General features: G+C 41.1%; 1 protein-coding gene across 6 annotated transcripts in view; it reads right to left on the reverse strand.

Annotated features, from left to right (window-relative positions):
* LOC124805212 (MIT domain-containing protein 1-like) overlaps positions 1-21939 on the reverse strand; it is a 115282-nt gene that overhangs the window by 64597 nt on the left and 28746 nt on the right. For all 6 annotated transcript variants that reach the window (XM_047265715.1, XM_047265712.1, XM_047265711.1 and 3 more), the window contains 2 exons: positions 14481-14696; positions 6305-6543 (listed from right to left, as the gene is read on the reverse strand). In XM_047265715.1, the coding sequence (XP_047121671.1) occupies positions 6305-6543; positions 14481-14616 (375 nt within the window). In that variant the 5' untranslated portion in view covers positions 14617-14696. The remainder of the gene's footprint in view (positions 1-6304; positions 6544-14480; positions 14697-21939) is intronic.

Genomic DNA, 21939 nt, shown 5'->3' on the forward strand with positions numbered 1-21939 from the left:
GAGACGGGTAATGACTAATGAAAGTTGAGGACAGGATGGTTACGGGAATATGGGTATATTGCAGGGAAATTCCCACCTGCACATTTCAATCTGAGGTACGGCAATGGGCACCCACATGGTGCTAGCCTATGCCAATCTATTCATGGGCCATCTAGAGGAATACTTTCTAAGCAGCCAGAATCCCAAAACCTCAACTGGTTCAGATTCATTGATGACATCTTTACGATGTGGATTGAGGCTGGGGACACCCCATCCACATTCCTCCAGAACCTCAACAACTTCGCCCCCATTCACTTCACCAGGTCTTCCTCAACCCAACAAGCCACGTTCCGTGTTGTTGACTTCCACCTCAAATATGGCTACATCAGTACCTCTGTTCAAATCAAACCTAGAAACAACCAGCAATACCTCCATTTCGACAGCTGCCACCAAGAGCCCCTTCCATACAGTCCAGCTACCAATGACCATTACATCTGTGAGACAAGCAGTCCATCTCGAAATATACCATGGGTCTCATTGACATCTTCACAAACTGTAATTACCCTCCCAACCTTGTACAGAAACAGATCTCCCATGCCTTATCTCTCCTATTACCCCCCTCCCCCCCCCACCTCCCAAAGTCCCACCATCCAACCACAGAGGATCATTCCCCTTGTGCCTCAGTAACATCCAGCCGGGACTGGAGCAACTGAATCATATTTTATGCAAGGTTTTTTCTACCTCTCGTCATGCCCTGAAATGAGGAATGTCATATCCCCTATCCTTCCCACTCTTCACACAATGGTATCCTGCGGCACACCAAACTTACACAATATCCTCTCCCATTCCTACACAACTCCTGCTCTCAACCCCTTGGCCCACAGTTCACATCCGTGTAACAGAATTAGATGCAAGACCTGTCCCATGCATCCTCCCACCATGGCCTACTCCAGTCCAGTCACAAGCATCACTTACCGCATCAAACGCCGGGCTACCTGTGAAAGTAGACACGTGGTATACAAGCTAAGTTGCAACCACTGTTTTGAACTCTACATGGGCATAACAACCAACAAACTGTCTATCTGCCTGAATGGCCACCAACAAACTGTGACCAACCAGTTGGTGAGCACACTGCACAACACAACATTCTTCGTTTTAATGACTGCTTCACGAGCTATCCATCTGGATCCTTCCTACCAACACCAGCTTTTCTGAATTGCACAGGTGGGAACTCTCCCTGCAATATATCCAACATTCCTGTAGCCTTCCTGGCCTCAACCTTTGTTAGTCATTGTCATTCACCCACCTGCCGCTTCCCTGTCCCTACTCCTGCACTACACAGCCCTCTATTCCACCAACATGCCCACAGTCTTTTTATTTCTCTCCTTTTCCACTGCCCCCACCCCATCCACCCTCTGTCTAACCTCCCACCTGTACCTAGCTGCCCTATGCTCTTTCCCCCTCATCCCTGTATCCTTCCACAAGTAGCACTTTTGTATCCCCCAAGTCCACCCTGCTATCCGTCTTCCTCCCCACCCCTCCCTCCATGCCAAATGGTGAGCATTAAACCATCTAGTAGTAATTTAGGATTTGTACTGCATTGTCCACCTCCATAGCTGAGTGGTCAGCACATCATAATGCCATGCGAGAGGCCCGAATTAGATTTTTGGCTGGGTCAGAGATTTTCTCTGCTCAGGGACTGGATGTTTGTGTTGTTTTCATCGTCACTTAATTCTCATCGACATTCAAGTCGCTGAAGTGGCATCAATTAAAAAGACTTGCACCAGGTGACAAGTCTCCTTGACAGCATGCCCTAGTCACACGTTTCATTTCATTTGTACTGCATAGATAGTCACTTTCAGTACACATGACAAGCATTCCCTATGGTGTCATCAAGTGATACAACAATACCAGTCTCAATAGAATATGGTGGGACAGTGACTAAGGCAGTGTTGTACACTGGTTAGTCTTAGTAAAGAGAAAACTGTGGTAATACAACTCTGTCTTGCACTCAATTTTGGAGTTCTGCAATATTTATTATTGTTATAAACTTTGCTATGCTATCACAAAATTTCAGTTACAGTAATTCTTAGATCCTTAATTTTATAACAACTCACAAACACCATTTCATTTATGCCACAGTATCAGCTACTGGTGTCATAAGAAAGTACCCACATTTCCTAATGATAGTTTTCTGGCATTGTTTAGACTGCAGCTGACAATATAACCTTTAATGGTTCAACAGTATTTAAGTGAGGAGCAGGTCTTAGCCTTGTTGTTATTGTGGTCTTCAGTCCTGAGACTGGTTTGATGCAGCTCTCCATGCTACTCTATCCTGTGCAAGCTTCTCCATCTCCCAGTACCTACTGCAGCCTACATCCTTCTGAATCTGCTTAGCGTATTCATCTCTTGGTCTCCCTCTACGATTTTTACCCTCCACGCTGCCCTCCAATCCTAAAATGGTGATCCCTCGATGTCTCAGAACATGTCCTACCCACCGATCCCTTCTTCTAGTCAAGTTGTGCCACAAGCTCCTCTTCTCCCCAATTCTATTCAATACTTCCTCATTAGTTATGTGATCTACCCATCTAATCTTCAGCATTCTTCTGTAGCACCACATTTCGAAAGCTTCTATTCTCTTATTGTCTAAACTATTTATTGTCCATGTTTCACTTCCATACATGGCTACACTCCATACAAATACTTTCAGAAACGACTTCCTGACACTTAAATCTACACGCGATGTTAACAAAGTTTTCTTCTTCAGAAACGCTTTCCTTGCCATTACCAGTCTACATTTTATATCCTCTCTACTTCGACCATCATCAGCTATTTTGCTCCCCAAATAGCAAAACTCCTTTACTACTTTAAGTGTCTCATATCCTAATCTAATTACCTCAGCATCACCCAACTTAATTTGACTACATTCCATTATCCTAGTTTTGCTTTTGTTGATGTTCATCTTATACCCTCCTTTCAAGACACTGTCCATTCTGTTCAACTGCTCTTCCAAGTCCTTTGCTGTCTCTGACAGAATTACAATGTCATCGGCAAACCTCAAAGTTTTTATTACTTCTCCATGGATTTTAATTCCTACTTCGAACTTTTCTTTTGTTTCCTTTATTGCTTGCTCAATATACAGATTGAATAACATTGGGGATAGGCTGCAACCCTGTCTCACTCCCTTCCCAACCACTGCTTCCCTTTCATGCCCCTCGACTCTTATAACTGCCATCTGCTTTCTGTACAAATTGTAAATAGCCTTTCGCTCCCTGTATTTTACCCCTGCCACCTTCAGAATTTGAAAGAGAGTATTCCAATCAACATTGTCAAAAGCTTTCTCCAAGTCTACAAATGCTAGAAACGTAGGTTTGACTTTCCTTAATCTTTCTTCTAAGATAAGTCGTAGGGTCAGTATTGCCTCACGTGTTCCAACATTTCTACGGAATCCAATCTGATCTTCCCCGAGGTCGGCTTCTATCAGTTTTTTCCATTCGTCTGTAAAGAATTCGCGTTAGTATTTTGCAGCTGTGACTTATTAAACTGATAGTTTGGTAATTTTCACATCTGTTAACACCTGGTTTCTTTGGAATTGGAATTATTATATTCTTCTTGAAGTCTGAGGGTATTTCGCCTGTCTCATACATCTTGCTCACCAGATGGTAGAGTTTTGTCAGGACTGGCTCTCCCAAGGCTGTCAGTAGTTCTAATGGAATGTTGTCTACTCCGGGGGCCTTGTTTTGACTCAGGTCTTTCAGTGCTCTGTCAAACTCTTCACGCAGTATCATATCTCCAATTTCATCTTCATCTACATCCTCTTCCATTTCCATAATATTGTCCTCAAGTACATCGCCCTTGTATAGACCCTCTATACACACCTTCCACCTTTCTGCTTTCCCTTCTTTGCTTAGAACTGGGTTTCCATCAAAGCTCTTGATATTCATGCAAGTGGTTCTCCTTTCTCCATAGGTCTCTTTAATTTTCCTATCGCAGTATCTATCTTACCCCTAGTGAGGTAAGCTTCTACATCCTTACATTTGTCCTCTAGCCATCCCTGCTTAGCCATTTTGCACTTCCTGTCGATCTCATTTTTGAGACGTTTGTATTACTTTTTGCCTACTTCATTTACTGCATCTTTATATTTTCTCCTTTCATCAATTAAATTCAATATTTCTTCTGTTACACAAGGGGTTCTACTAGCCGTCATCTTTTTACCAATTTGATCCTCTGCTGCCTTCACTATTTCATCCCTCAAAGCTACCCATTCTTCTTCTACTGTATTTCTTTCCCCCATTCCTGTCAGTTGTTCCCTTATGCTCTCCCTGAAACTCTGTACAACCTCTGGTTCTTTCAGTTTATCCAGGTCCCATCTCCTTAAATTCCCACCTTTTTGCAGTTTCTTCAGTTTTAATCTACAGTTCATAACTAATAGATTGTGGTCAGAGTCCACATCTTAGCCTTAAATATTAAAAATTGAAGCCTGTGGAATCAAATGAACTAAAAATATGGACACACAAAGAATTTCTCCAAAATATAACAACAACATACAATAATACAATTAAATACTACAACAATGTATACTTGCAAAAAATCAATGGTTGTACTCTACAGGCATCTGTAATATCAGCAGTAAATTGTTGAACAACATAGTTACTTCTCCTTTGAAGAAAAGGTACACAAATAAATCTGTGGCACAGCTATAGGCACCCCTATGGCAACCTCCCATGCCAACCTGTTTACAGGCCATCAAGAGGAAACTTTCCTAGTCTCCCAACCCCCAAACCATTCCTTCATAATCTCAATGCCTTCTCTCCCATCCACTTCATCTGGTCCTCTTCAACCTAGCATGTCATTTTCCTAGACATTGACCTCCTCCTTTCTAATGTCTCCTTCCACATCTCTGTCCACATTAAACCAACAAACCACCAACAGTACCTGTGTTTTACCAGTCGCCATCCCTTCCACACCAAAAAAATCCCTCCTTCATAGCCTGGCCACTATGGGAGAGTGTCTCTGCAGTGACAAGGACTCTCTTGCACTATTCCTCAGACCTACTTCGCAAATAGCTTTCCCATGCCATATCTGCACACACTTCCAATCCACCCAACACCACCAAGAACCAGCTACAAAAGAGGGACCCCTTCATCACCCAACACCACTGTGGACCAGAACAACTGAACCAAATCCTTCATCAGAGCCTTATCTATCATTATGCTCTGACATGAGGGATATCTTACCTAAGCAACTTCCCACCCCTCCTAAGGTGGTGTTCTGTCACTCACATAACCTCCACAATATTATGTGCATGCCTAAGCCACTCCAAATCCCAGCCATTTGTCACAGGGACCATATCCCTGTAGAAGACTGAGGTGCAAGACCTGCCCAAACCACCCACCCAGCACTTCCTATTCCAGTCTTACCACAAGCTTATCCAAACCCATCAATGCTGGGCCACCTGTGAAACCAGCCACATCATATACCAGCATCACTGCGATCACTTCACAGCTTTTCATATTGGTACAGTTACCAACTTGCTGTCCACCAGGATGAATGGTCACCACCAAACTATGGCCATGAACAAAGGGATTACCCAGTAGCAAAACACGCAACTGAACATAATACACTTGATTTCAATTGCTGATTCACAACACAGGCCATCTGGATCCTCCCCTCCACCACCAACTTTTCTGAACTATGTGGATGGATGGAAGTTAGCCTTACAACACATTCTCTGCTTCCAAAATTATTCTGGTTTCAACCTATGATAACCTACTGTCCCCACGCCTTCCACCCAACAGTTTCTGACCCTTTTATACTATAACATCCTCCCAATTCATGTCCCCTCTCCCTTATTGTGCACCACTCTCTACCAATGCACCCACCAGTCTTTTCCCTTCCTTGCTCCTCTCCTTTTTCACCCCCCCCCCCCCCCCTATCCCTTCCCCCGAAGCCATCCAATGCTGCACTTGGCAGCATTGTCCTGCCATCTTCTATGACTTGCATGCTCTGCTGGGTAGTTCTCTTCTCTCCTCCTCACTCATGTACTGCTATCTCTCCCCTTCCCTGCCCCACTCCAGATTGTTGCTTTCATTCAACACAACAGTTGTAGTCTGGCCAGAGCCCACAAAGATAGTCATCATGTGTGCCTGCTTGTGTGCATGTGTGTTTGTTTTCCTTTCTTTTTTTTATGAATGCTTTGGCTGAAAGCTCACAGTGTAATAGTATTTTTGCTGTACCTGGCTGCAAATCAATATGTCATCTTTATGGTGACAGCAGTCTATCCTTTTCATAATTACCTTAGAATTATAATGACAAAAAAACATACCTGATGAAATGTTCTAATATAAGGATCCTCTACTCTGACTCCTGTAACATCTGCATCAAGGAAACGGCCAAAGACACTTTTGTAACTATGACCTCTTGAATCATTGTCAATCACAACTTGTTCATGGAAACTACCAGCATCTTTCTGTGTTTCTATATGTTTTTTCAGTTTCTCTGCACGCTGCATATAACTTTCAATCTTCCCACGCACAGCTGACTTTTTCTGGGCATTTCCTTCAGCTAATAAAAAAGAAAACTCTGATGAAACAAAATGCAACAACTACTCAGTTTCTATATTTCTATCTCTCACACAACTGGATAATGGCTACTTTCTGTGTTAATGTTTCAATTTTTAAAGAAAAAAATGTAAATTACACATCTATTTACTTTGTAATGGAAGTTCCTAAAGGAGATTTTTGTAGAAGCCAGAAGTGGAATACAATCAGATGGAGAAGGGAAGGAGACAAAGAATCCATTTCTAAAAGGTAAGGAAGGTAAAGTCTTCAAGAATTTGTCTAGTAAAGAACAGAAGTTAATATGGAATAGAGTTTGAAAATTAGCATTATCAAAATTTAAAACAGAACAAATGCATCTGCTCAGCAGCTGGCAACATAGAAATCGCTTGTTCAGAGCTGACTGGCATACAGATTAAACAAACACCATTAAATCTATAGCTTTTGAAATACTTAAAAAAATCTTCATCATGAAAAACAGGAATTAGGAGAATGGAGTTGAAGAAAATTAAAAAGCACCTCAAACTTAGCGCTAGCATGACATGAGGTACGATAACGTCTCTCTCCTGTACACTACACAGTGGTCTGAAAAATGTAGATATAACTTCAGTACTTGTGCATCTTATCCTAGTCCTGTTTATTTGTCAGTTTTTATATTTAAGGAATTATTTTTTATTCTGAAATCTACAGTTACTACTGTGGTTTTAATGTCTTCCAGCCCTGTAGTTATTGGTGTTTCCTTGTAAACTCATTGTTTTAATTTTCCCCACAGACAATAGTCAAGAGCTGTTAGACCGACAATCGTACTGGCTGTCTTGTGTTTCCAAAATGACCAATTGAATTATCTCCAAATGTCCTATTAAGAAAGTCTGTAATTACCTGTGCAGAATGGTTGGGATATCCATCATGGTACCACATGGATTGCTTTATGTCCAACAGGATGTATTTCAATAACCGTGGGAGCACATCTGTTATGAAGTGTAGATACATGTTACTATTTAGGGTCTCATCAGTAAAACAGGAAACAATTATGCAATTTTTGAGAAACCCACACCACACATTGACACATCAACATCATCGTTTATCCACTTTGCTCAGTAAGTGTGGAATTTCACAGTCCAATAATGCATATTGCAAAAACTGATTTGCACACCATTCGTAAACTATACTTCATAGGTAAACAAAATTTTGTACAGAACTGCAGCATTACTCCGCAGTTTTTGTATGCACCACTTGGAGAATGGTAACCAATTCTGAAAGTTATTGCTTTAAAACTGTTGGTGGAGCAAAATGTTGAAAAGATAAAAGGTGTTGGGATGTAGTATTCACAGAAAATGCCTTTGACTGATCTCTCTTGCACACTTAAGTTCTCTCATAGTGACAACTGTTTGTTCCTTTTGTAACTTGAAAAGACATATTTTCAGCAGCTGGTCAGCATCCAAACCATCACAGAGCTGCATGACTGATTGAGATTACAAAGTAATACCTACTGCTCTACCATGAGAAAGGCTATCTGCTAAGATAAATGGAGGACTCTGAGATGGTATGGTGAGCCACATTTGTAATGTGATCCACCCACTCCTAGATGCTATCTCTGTATTAAAAATGGTCAGTTTGTTGTACAGCAACCAATTTTCTGTGCTGATCATTCTTCTTGGCAGCTTCCTTTAGAGGACTAATCTGGGAAATGTATCCAGAGTAAGAAGTGTACAGTGGAATACAATGTATCACCGACTTCCCCATGAGGAGAATCTACAGGGACTGAGGAACAGACGTCTATGGTGAAGGATGACCCTGTACTAGTGTTTAAATGTTTGTACCAGCGAATGTTGAGGATACAGAGCACCTAAGGCTCTATGAGACTCTACAACTTGGCACCTTGGAGAAGTAAAGCATGAATGTGTCAAATTTTTACAGCAGTGAAAACAGTCAGAAGGGTTGTATTATGAAGTTTGTGGAAGGTCAGTGCCTCTTGCAGAGGCAAGCAGTATGAACAAAGAGTTATCTTTTCTGGGACAAGAATTTTTCTAGCTGCTGTATGAATGTCTGTAACCTCGGGGGATAACACAGCAACCTCTCTTTTGACCTTATTCTCAGTATAGTTATCCTTAGAATAAAGGATGTAACTGCTCAACAGAGTGAAATCAATGAGTTTCAAATTCACTTCTTGCAAACATAAGTGCAGTGGTGTTTAATGTGTCATGAGTTTCAGTTTCTGTTTGTGTATCCTGACTCTCATGATGTTTCACAGCAATGTGAGAACAGTCTTAGTGGTGCAGTTTCTCATCTTTTTCTTCCAGAAAGTCTTAATTACACAGGTAAAAGTATCATTAGATTCACCAGATAAAACTAGAGTTGAAAAGGCAGAAGGCTTTCATTTTTATGCTTTCTGCTTTATGTTCCCAGCTTAGTTTTGAGTGATGAGGATGGGCAGTTAATTACTATAGAGACAATAATATAATTAATTTTGACTTATGTGCAAACATGGTTTGCTGCACATTACTTGAAAGAGTAGGCTTCATTAGCTGCACTTTAACAAGCACAGGACTTTTCAGTTTCATTGCTCTCTGTCCCTCTAAAAATGCTAACACTTTGCACTAGTAATTTAGTGCAGTGGTAAAAGATGAAAATATTGATGATACTAGTATCTTACTTTTTTCCTCTACTGTGTGATAAATGTTTAATTTCCCGACTTTTATCAGGTAAAATTTGCTTTAATATATTCTGAAAGAATGTATATATTGAAAATCAATGCCTCTCTCAGCACCTTTCGTAGCTCACCATTAACTTTTTTTATATTATTTCATACATCAGTGAAACCATCAGCCTTCCCTTCACCATTAACACGTTAGAGTTTAAATCCATTAAGGTGATGTAAGACACAGGCCCTTTGCTGAAATTAAGGGTAGCGTACAGTTTTATCATGACTGGGTGCTCATCAAGTTGTTTTGTGCACCGAAAAATTATGTATTGAAATGAAGTGACGGTTTCTACAGTAAAGCCCCATTCCAGAGGTCTTTCATTGACTTCAGAGTTATTCTGTACAATGCTTTCTGTATGCAAAAAGGTGAAAGTTTTTCTATGTACCTTCTTTTGCCTATACAATCAAAGAAAGTCCTGCTTAATAATCACACTTCGGAAGCAAAGTGAGTCAGAGTCTGCTACCCACTGGACTAAATGTATTATGAGTGAAAGAAAGACTGGCTGACTAACAGCTAGCTAAATCATGACACTGAATGGAGATATCAAGACTCTACTGGCAAGTGATCACCGAGCAAATTGGTTATGAGGCTCTAAGGATCTGAGATTCAGAAGTGCTCAAGTCTGAGTGGAGACCACTGTGAGCGTGCTCTGCCAAGATTTAGCACTGTTCATAGCTTGCCAAACTCTTTGCACCTTCGCAAGCTACTGTACCATGAGTAGGCTTGTTGGAGGCTCTACAGTGGCATGTTAGTTGCTGAAACTTTGTCATCCCAGATCAGGTGAAAGAATGTTGGGAGCAGTAAACTGATGGAAATCTGACAATGGCATTGGGTCATGTGGTTCACTCAGATGTTTACGCCACTACACTTGTTACGTGAAGTTTGCATAAATAAATAAAAACATGGATATTAGAAACCCAGCTGCTTCTACTCATTTTTTTAGGGTGCATAAATTGCATAATTGAAGGATTCAAAGAGTTTGAAGGGTTAAAACTTCTCCTTACTCTAAATTCAATGATTAAAATTCCTGCAACTATTTAACTACTCTCAGCAAGATTCTGAGATCTGACCATTTGTCTGTGATATGTACATAGCTAACAGCTCATGCACTGCTTCCAACTGGTCCCTAACAAATTCCACCAACAATCTCGACAACAACAAAATGGGAATACAGGCACCGATGAAAAAGTCACACAAAAAACGCCAAAATTCATTTTCTACGGAAACAAATATAATTTCTTTATTTTAATTAAACACTGTCAAGTCTTTTTCATTCATTAAACACCACCTCCAGCTAATTAATGACTTCATGTTCTGCTATGAGTCATTTTCCAACTAAGTTCATACTCACAAAACCCTAACACCTATTGAGGGAAACATGAAAATATCTAAGCAGCAGAATTCCACGTTCGTGTTCGGGAGACCACTTTTGAATGCTTTGTATGCCCTCCAAACTGAAAAAGTGATCTTGTTGATCACATCGGTTGACTAACTCCTGACATCCAAAATTATAAACACTCTTAAAACAGAAACTCTGGGCAGCGGAGACCATGACTTGCCATTTAATCCCCATGAGGGCTGCTGGCTGACTCCAAAAATCTGTGCACACCAAACTGCTTCACAAAATTGTTATAACATCTTGTTCTTTCAGTCTCTGGAACTAAAAAGCTGGCATTTTGCATTCTCACTAACAGTGCTTCTATAAGCTGCTGCGCCCTGCCAGGATATTTAGAAATTTCTTTCCATAAGGTTTTGGGAAATATTGGCTAGTGTGGAAACTCACAAGCCCTTTTAGCCAGCTGTGCAGGCTCCAGGAACAATCTGTTTAGGAGGATTAGCATGAGCCTAGCGCATCATCACCAGGCTGAATTAAAACTTCCTGACGCTAGTAGCAACACTCATGTATACAATAGCACTGGTGCGGTCAGAAAATTATATGTTGTAACCGTGGTCACCATAACATGCTCAGAGCTTAAAGTTGTAGAAGACTGAAGGCACCACCTGCTCCTCAGTTTGGGAACTTTGGGTTTGCCAAACCTGTATCAGAGCAAGACTGGCAGAGTTTGCCTAGGTACGTGCCATTCAGCATGATCCAGAACGGATGGTGTGGAGAAGGAGGAAGGGGCATATATGTCTTATCAGATGACACAGGCATGGAGAGCATTTATCTAAGTGTGAATTATGGAGCACTTTCAACTGAACTTGGTACACGTAACTTAGTACCTGAAAAAAAAAGAGTACTATTCAGATGAGACACTACTAAAAACTGTAAGGGAATTCTTGGTGTTGGTTTTGGTGGTGACAATGGTGGTGAGCGACATGTAAAAATGATGGAAGATCATCTTTATTTTTTTTTTTTTTTTTTTTGTAGTGTATTCAGCATGACCAGATTAAGGCCTTAGGTCCTCTCTTACATCTGACCAGGAACAACACATACAAAAAATATTACATAACAATCACAATAATAAAAAAAAAAATAATAATAACACTAATAATGATGATACAATAATAGAGGAATTATGCATATTAACTACTTACTACACAACAAACTCAACAATAATAATTTGCACTATTAACAAAAGCAATAATCTGCAGTAATAAAAATATTAGTAATAATAATAATAAACAATGGAGGGCTTGAGAATGATACTGATGCTTAATTTAGCACTTCTGAAGCCTTGTTTGCTATTAGAAGAAATGGAAGGGATAATGAAAGAGGAGAGGACTGAAATGAAAGTGATAATGGTTGATAGGAAAGAAAGAATTCCAACAGCGAGCTCTGTAGACAAGGGGAGGGAAAAGTGGTGGGGGAGAGCGGAATGATGAGATTGAGCTGCAAGAAGAGATCACTATTGTGATAGAAGGTGGGCTCTTAGCTGCCTTTTGAAGTTTGAAAGGATTTTAATTTCTCTCATATTTTGATGAAGATTTGTTGAAAGTCAGGTTCCTGATATAGAAAATGATTGACAGAACATGGTAGTGCTGTGTAGTTGTACAAAGAAGATTTTACTTTGTTGGGAACAAGTATTTCTGGTGTGACATTCAAATAGTAGAGTAAGGTTTTAAGATAAACTGGAAGGAGTGTAATGACTGAGAAGACGATACAGTAAATACAGGGTATGACAGTCTCTATTCTTATTGGCACTGAGCTGCTAGGCTGACTGATGACACTACTCTTGGGGTGGAAGCTGACCAGCAAAAACTGCCCATCAGGGTTCCTAAATGCATTTAATCTAGCTCAGTTGTCACTATAACTTCAATTTAAAGTGTCATCTCTCATAACCTTGACACACCAAAACTTTGCGGCAGCTAAAGGTCAGGTGTAAAGACGATGCTGCACGATGCAATTGCAGTGATCATCGCAACAAGAAAATGAGGGGTTGAGTTTCAGTTCCTATCCCATTAATTCAGACAACTCTCTCATTTTTGCTTAAAAGAGTGCAAACTCTCTCAATTTAGCTTAAGAGAGTGCAATTTCATGTGAGATTTCCACTCTGGATCATGATAAGCAACTCATAAGGGCAGTCCATTAGTTTTGTAGTGTGAGAGAACTTTTGTGGTTGAATGGCAAAAACACCCCAGAAGGCGGGAGGCAACAAAATGAAACTTCATGGATTGAGAGGGAATGTGATTTTATTTCAGCGAGTCAAATTTACAATGAGTTGGCAATATGAACCCATTTAGCACTATGACACTGCACCCTCTCTGGGCCAGACGCATGCACCGATTCTTGATATCCTGGACATAGCATTGGGATGGAGTTGATGTCTGAGCTGGTTCCACAAATATTCTGGGGATCTTGGCTGCCCATGAGAGTGCTTTAACATCACACACACAGTTCATAGAGACACATGCCGTGTGAAGGTGATCACTATTCTGTTGAAAAATGGCACCACAGTACTGCTGCATGAGAGGTAACAAATTGGGATCCTGAATATTCTTGACGTACAATTGTGCCTTCATCACTACCAACCATGACCCGATTGCTCCCAACACCATGACCCCAGGTGTAACACCACTGTGGTTCTCTAAAACATTTGAAGAATGGGACCTCTCCCCATGTCACCACCACACGTGCTGCCATTTGGGCTAGTGCAGAACCATGATTCATACTTAATATAGTGCGATGCCATTCATCAGCAGTCCATGCTTCCCCATCACAGCACCACTAAAAATGCAACTGTTTGTCTTGTGGTGTTCACAGCAGCCTATGCATGGGATAGTAATTCCCTAGTCTGATTGCTGTTAAGTCTCCGATTAATTGTGTGGGATGATACAGAATATTGCAGGGAGTCCATTAATTGTTCTCAGATGGCAGGCACATTTGTGAAAGAGTAACAATATGTTTAGTGCACAATATGGCAGTCCTCCCTTGTAGCAGTCAGATGTGGTTGGCCAGATCCATGATGAGGAGTGTGGCTGCCCTCATGTTTCCATGTTGTCCAACGTCGAGCCACTGTCACATCCGAATACCGCATAAATCTGGATACTGCACGATTTGACCAGCAGGCCATATGGAGACCCAGAATGAAGTCCCTTTCATACTAAGTCAGGTGGCAACAATGCTGTCTCGTGCGTACGCAGCATCTGTGTGTCCTTAACAGCAATCATTCAATGTCTGACACTGGTCTGGTAACAACACTAAAAATGAACTACACTAATTCATTCTGGTAGCTATTCTATGTGGCACAGAGAATTGCAGATCTAATCATTTACATATCCACTGATGGTGTGTATGTGAACAAAGGTCCATTGACATCTGACAACGCTTCTGGGTGTTTCACACTTTTTGTCAGGCAGGTATAACCTGATAATGTCAATTAGTCAAAATTGTGATTGGCACCAATAAAATTTGTTGGACCCAGTCTCATCAAATTAACTTTATGTTACTTGCTCAGTGGTAAGTTCACCCACAAATCAATTTATTTTCACTCTTGGAGAAGACACTACTCAACTAGTGGGTTAAGTTAATATTATGGTGAACTTGCAAAGACTTATTTTCTGTGTACTGCATTCATACTTCCAAAAACAAGTCAATAAAATAAATTTGTTTTTACACTATAGATAGATCTGATTCTTTTTCCTGTCTAATAGAAGACTGGGATGAATAAGTAAGGAGGCAATGCCAATAATCAGTTAACACAATGCCAATAATCAGTTAATAAGCTCATAAAGAAAGATTAACTAGCACGTAGGCATATTGAATTTTTTCTCATGCTGACTCTCTTTTCAAAGAACTTACTTTTGAGAAAATTCACCAGAAGTTGTAGACCCTCCTGGTAACAAACCAGTGCTTCAGTGAAACGATGCTTCTCATCTAGCTCAACAGCACGACAAAGTATGCTGGTAGCTGCTTTCTCCAAATTTGAATTACTCATGGTCAGTATGCACAAATGTCCTAATATTTTTCAAAATCTGTAAGTATTCATATTTCTAACAACTTCTTAACATTTCTCATCTGGAAAGAGGTAAAAATGATCACAATATAATTAAAATACAAAATTACCTTTTCTTTGTTTGCCTTATGTCTACAGATAGTTTGTTAATAGCATTTACACTAAGACAACCCACTCTAAACTCCTGACAAGGAAGTAAAGCTTACATGGAACTAGTTTTTGTGTCTTGTGTTGAGGCTGTGTAAACCACAATTTATCTAAAATGGATTTAGTCTAGTGTATACCCAGGATCTGAGCAAAGGGGCACAGTGCTGAGGGTGAGAAAGGGGAAGCAACTCATTTTTTTAGTTTCAAGGACAAATATAATTACTTATAAAATGAAACACAAAACTATAAAAAAAGTGTTCATTACTAACCAAACATACTAAAGATACAAACTACCAATATGATTCTATAGTACAATGTACTGACTTTTGCTGCCCCTTACTGGGTATAACCTTGACCAATAAACACATTGGAAAATAAAGTGGAGGTATTCCAGTACATCTGAAGAAACAAAGAGTTTCCTTCTTCTCACAAAATTGCACTCGCTCTCTCACTGTGTGTGTGTGTGTGTGTGTGTGTGTGTGTGTGTGTGTGACAAGACCCAGCCATATAGCTTTGTTTCCCATCTGCTGCACGAAGCTTACTCTTCTTTTAAATCTACATACACATTCATATTCCGCAAGCCAGTATGGTGCATGGTGGAACATACACTGTACCACTACTAATCATTTCTTCCCCATTATGTTTGCAAACAGAGTGAGGCAAAAGCAGCTATCTGTATGCCTCTGTACAAGCCCCAATTTCTCTTATCTTATCTTGGTGGTCTTTATGTGAAATGTAGATTGGTAGCAGAAGAATTGTTCTGCATTCAGCTTCAAATGCCTGTTCTCTAAATTTGCCCAATAGTGTTTCTTGAAAAGAATGCTGTCTTCCCTCCAGGGATTCACATTTTTTTGAGTAACTTGCATGTTGATCGAACCTATTGATAACAAATCTGGCAGCGCACCTATGAATTGCTTTGATGTCTTCTTTTAATCTGACATGGTGGGGATCCCAAACACTTGAGCAATATTCAAGAACGGGTCACAGTAGTGCTCTACACATGGTCTCATTTACAGATAGACCAAACCTCCCTAAAATTTCTCCTAATTGACCAAAAATGATCATTCACTTTCCCTACTACAATCCTTACATGCTCATTCCATTTCATATCGTTTTGAAATGTTTGCCTAACTAATTGATGTGACTGTATGAAGCAGAACACTACTAATGGTGTACTCAAACACTACATGATTGTTTTTCCTGCTCATTTACGTTAACTTACATTTTTCTATGTTTAGACGTAGCTGCAATTCATCACACCAACTGGAAGTTTTGTCTATGTCATCTTGTATTCTCCTTCAGGCACTCAAAAATGGTATCTTTCAATACACCACAGCATCATCAGCAAAAAGCTTCTGAGTGCTGCTCATTGTGTCCATCAGATCATTTATTTATACTGAAAACACCACACCACACTCCCCTGGGGCACTCCTGATGGTACTCGTGTCTCTGATGAGTGCTCACTGTCATGGAAAACATACTAGGTTCTATTAACTAAGAAGCCTTCGAACCACTCACATATCTGGGAATCTATTCCATATACTTGTACCTTCCTTACCAGTTTGCAGTGGGGCACCGTGTCAAACACTTTTCAGAAATCTACGAATAAGGAATCTGCCTGCTGCCCTTCATCTATAGTTCACAGGATATCATGTCAGAAAAGGGCAAGCTGAGCTTCACGTAAGCAATGCTTTCATCTTCTATTAACAACAAATGCAAAACTTCTTTGTTTGCACCATAACACAGCAACAGTTTAGCAGTGAAAAAAATAGGAATCCCCGTTATTTGGAAAGAAAAAGACTGTGAGAATCAAGACAGTCATATCCATAACAATAACATGAAAGGAAAAACTGCTACTCACCATACAGCGGAGATGGTGAGTCACAGATAGGCAACAACAAAAAGAGGGTCAAACAAGCGAGCTTTCAGCCAAAAAGGCCTTCGTCAGAATTAGAAGACAACACACACACACACACACACACACACACACACACACACACACACACACACGAATGCAACTCACACAATCATGACAACAGTCTCTGGCTGCTGAGGCCAGACTGTGAGCAGCAGCACATGATGGGAGGAGCAGTCTGGATGGTGGGACTAAGGAGGAGGCTGTGTTATGGAGGGGACAGGACAGCAGGGTAGGAATAGAGGATGGTAAAGTGCTGCTTGTGAAAGCATACAGGGACAAGGTGAAGAGAGGATAGGGCAGCTAGATGGAATCAGGAGGTTAGATGGATGGCAGGAGGGAAGGAGCAGTGGAAAAGGAGAGACGTAAAAGGACTGCTGGTGCACTGAAAGATCTCCTGTGCCTTCTCTTATCCCCTACCTCCCAAAGTCCCACACTCCAGGCATAGAGGAGCATTCCCCTCATGACTCAGTACCACCCAGGACTGGAGCAACTGAATCACATTCTCCGTCAGGGTTTCGACTAACTCTTGTCATGCCGTGAAATGAATAATGTCCTATCCACTATCCTTCCCAAACCTCACACAGTGGTATTCCACCACTCACTGAACCTACACAATACCCTTGTCCATCCCATAACAACCCCTGCTCCCAGCTCCTTGCTTCACGGCTCATGGCTCATATCCCTGTAATAGACCTGACCACATGAATGTCCACTGACAAACTGTGGCAAAGGAACAGCTGGACACCCAGTTGCTGAGCACACTGTCCAACACAACATTCTTTATTAAAATGACTGCTTCACATCCTGTGCCATCTTCATCCTTCCTGCCAACACCAGCTTTTCTGAACTGCACAGGTGAGAAATCTCCCTCCAACATTTCCTACATTCCAGTAACTCTTCTGGCCTCAAAGTTTGTTAGTCATTGTCCTACACCCATCTCTCTCCTTTCTTGTTCCCACTCCAGCACTACACAGCCCTCAATTCCAGCAATGCACCCACAGCTCCATTTCTTCTCTCCCTTTTCGTCCCCCCCCCCCATCCCCCCCACTGCCCTCCTGACTGCACTTAGCTCACCTACCCTCTCTCCATCTCGTTGTCCCTGTATGCTTCCACTAATTCTGAAGATGGCCTTTTTGGCCAAAAGCTTACTTGTTTGACAGTATTTTTCTTGTTGCTTATCTGTGACTCAGCATCTCCACCGTATGGTGTGTAGCAGTCTATCATAATACTGTCATTATTCCATCATGGACCGTCTTATTCACATTATATGTATTACATATATGATGGGAAAACAAGTTATATGCAACTACGCACTAAAGTAACATCATGAGTCAGTCTGTGGAGGCATCTGTATTTCTTTCCAAATCTGGAATGGAGAAAAACAAAGATATGCAGTTGCACTTATGACATAGTATTAACTATTAACTATAATATCCATTGTTTATGGTAAAACATGTCTTTAGAGTCCTGTAACCAGTATTTAAAAGCATGAGTCTCAGTATTATATACTATTCCTATGAAGATTCAGTCCTTAGCTACAGTAACAATTTTCAGGGATCGACTACAAAAATGATTCATAGGAACAATAATGAAAACAATAACCAGACTTACTGCAAAAAATTTCCACAAATAGTTGGGGATTCTATCCAAGTACATCTACTAATGCATTAAGAAAGAACATCAGTAACTATTACACTGCCAGCTCTGTTAACTATCATGGAACATGGCCTCAGCAGCCAGAGACAGTGGTCATGTGTGTGTGTGTGTGTGTGTGTGTGTTTTGCCTATTTTGTAACAAGGCCTTCTGGCCATAAGCTTTCATATTCTGTAGTCTTTTTGTTGTGCCTGTCTACAACTCAACATCTCCACTATATGGTGAGTAGCAACCATAATATTAATTTAGTAGCAATCATAATATTACCATGGAACAAGAACTAGAGTTAATTTACATGTAGCAGGAAAATATAAACAAACTGCTCAAAACAGTATTTTCTGGGAATCTCCTGGAATAAACAGCTTATAGAAATGAATAAGATAATTAAAATCAATATGTTTAATAAGACTGTTAAAGCATATCTCTTACACAATACATACTACACATTGAAGGACTGCTTAAATAACACAAAAGAAAGGTTTATTAAAAAGGCTGGTACAGATAAAAATTGAAACATATACTTCCACACATTTCTGACAAACTGTCAGTAGGAACAGTGACCAACACAATCAGAGAAAATGATTTGCTGTAGTACATTGTTGCACTGCTTATTCAGGCTACTGGCTACTGGTTTCAGTGCAAAGTACCACAATTAGACTATCCGTGGCATGCAGTCACCAAGTCACTAGATAAAAATAACATTTAGTGTAGTGTAGGTGTATTCCATTCACACTTTAAAATGTAACTGGATAGGGAAAAATCTACTCACCAAGTGGTGGCAAGGTTTCAGAGCCAGTGGCTCCTTCTTCAGGGCGAAGGGTTGTGGGGGACGCAAGAGGGTTGAAGCAAAAGGATCGGAGAAGTCTAAGAAAAGGGATAGAGTTTGGAAAAGTCACCCAGAACCCCATGTCAGGGGAACTTACCGGACGGGATGGGAAGGAAAGACTGATTGTTGGGGACTGCACCCGCTGAGATTTGGAAACCTGAGAGCTTAAAGGTGGAAGACAGGGTAATATACAAGGCAGAGCTTACTGCTAAAACATTGTGTATGAGTTAATAAATGTGAGAAGCTAAGTGCATTGCACATTAACAGAGCTAGCAAGGGGACGGCAAAAAATAAGACAGGTAAGAAAGTGAAAGGTGCAGAAAGCTAAAATGGACTGAAGAAAGGAGTAGTTACTGTGAAGAAATGCCGAGACAGAAGAAATTAACATAAATTAAGGCCCGGTGAAAGGTGAGGACCAAGGACATGTTGTAGCGCTAGTTCCCACCTGTGGAGTTCTGATAAACTGGTGTCTGGGGGAAGAATCCAGATAGCGCATGTTGTGAAACAGGCACCAAGGTCATGATTATCCTCCCAGCTGACAAAGAATCTGCCACTGTGTTACTTGATCGAAAGGAGTATGTTAGTGAAGGTCTACGCCAGCTGTCCGACACCTCTACATACAGCATCTACCATTAAGATCCCATCCCTGTGATTCAAATTACCTGCAGTTCCTCCTTAAAACATCAGGTCCCTCACAAGGACTAACACATCAATCCATAGAACTTCTCACCCCCACCAAAACCATGCGCCCCACCTTTTACGTTCTTTCTAGGATCCACAAACCCAACCAATCTGTCCGTCCTACAGCTGCTGGCTTCAAAGCACCCACCAAATGTATATCTGCCTTAGCTGCTCAACACCTACAACCCCTAGCACAAAGAGTTCCTTCCTACATTAAAGACACCAAGCATTTACTTGATTGTTTGAAATATGGGTCTGTCCCACTCTCATCACACACCTTGTTTGTCAACATTGATGCCATCTCTCTCTATACTAACATACCCCATGTACTTGGTCTGCCTGCTGCTGAGCATTTCAGCACCCATCTGATTCCAAAACTATGACACCCTTCCTACTCACCTTAATCAACTTTATACTTACCAACAACTAATTCACCTTTGAGGGGCAGGCCTACAAACAAATCAGGGCTATGGCAATGGCAACAAGGACGACGCCTTCCTATGCAAACCTTTTCATGGGTTGCTTGGAGGGGGCTTTCTTGGGATTCATAAGTCTTTATATCCTGGTTTGGTTTAGATACATTGATGACATCTTTACCATACGGACTCATGGTGAGGCTGACCTGTTAAAATTCCTGGAATCTCTGAATACCTTCTCCCAATTATATTTCACATGGTCCTATTCTGAATCCCCTGCCACTTTCCTTGATGTTAATTTTGCCTTCATCAAAGCCCAGCTACACACCTCTGTCCACATTAAACCTACTAACAAAAAACTGGGCTTACATTTTGACAGTTGCCATCCTTTCCACGTCAAACGTTCCCTTCCACATAGCCTTGGCATTTGAGGCAAATGTATTTGTTAGGGTGCAGACTCTTCACATTGATACACAACCATTCTCACCTCAGCCTTCCCTGGACGTAATTACCCCACCAGCCTAACTCAAAAGTAGGTTTCCTGGGCCATCACATGCGATGCTGGTACTACTGATCCCTTCAAAAAAACAACTTCAGAGCACACCACTGGTCACTCAGTATTATTCTGGTCTGGAATATATTAATCAGCTACTTCGACAAGGCCATGACTTCCTAAAATCATGGCCTGAAATGAGGCCCATTCTGTCTGAGATTTTGCCCACCACACCTAGAGTAGCTTTTTGTCAGCCTCCCATTCCCCGCAATATTCTTGTCAGACCTTACCCTCCTCCTACACCCATCTCCCTACCCTACGGCTCCTACCCCTGTGACCATCCCTGCTGCAAGAGTTGCCCTATGCACCCTCCTACCGATACCTATAGCAGCCCTGTAACAGGAAAACATATACTATCAAAGGGAGGGCCACCTGTGAAACAACACATCATATACCAGCCATCATGCAAACATTGTTTGGCCTTCTACATCAGCATGATTACCACCACATTATCAGTAAGGATGAATGGGCATAGGTAGAGGGTATATATTGGCAACATACGATATCCTGTTGCAAAGCATGCTCTACAATATGACAAACGTGACGTTGGTGCCTGTTTCACCTCATGTGCCATATGGATTCTACCTCCAGACACCAGTTTCTCAAAACTCCACAGATGAGAACTAGAGCTACAACATAGCCTTGATTCTTGCCATCCACCTGGCCTCAATTTACGTTAATTTCTTCCATCTTAGCATTTCTTTACAGTAACTACTGCTTTCTTTGCTTCATTTCAGTTTTCTACATCTTTCATTTTCTTACCTGTCTATTTTTCACCATCCTCTCACACCTACGTTATGTACAATGCACTTAGCTTCTTACGCTTATTAACTCATACACATTGTTTTAGCAGTAAGCTCTACCTTGCGTATTACCCTGCGTTCTATCTCTAAGCTCTCAGGTTTTCAAATCTTGTCCGATCCAGTCCCTAACAACCAGTCTTCTCTTCTCATCCTGTACCGTAAGTCTCCCCTGACCCGAGGTTCTGAGTGACTTTTCCAAACTCTACCCCTTTTCCTAGATCTATCCAGTACTTTTGCTTCACCCCTCTTGCTTCCCCTTCAACCCTTCAGTCTAAAGAGGGAGCCACTGGCTCTGAAACCTTGCCTA

This window comes from Schistocerca piceifrons, chromosome 7 (assembly GCF_021461385.2).
Source record: "Schistocerca piceifrons isolate TAMUIC-IGC-003096 chromosome 7, iqSchPice1.1, whole genome shotgun sequence".
NCBI lineage: Eukaryota > Metazoa > Arthropoda > Insecta > Orthoptera > Acrididae > Schistocerca > Schistocerca piceifrons.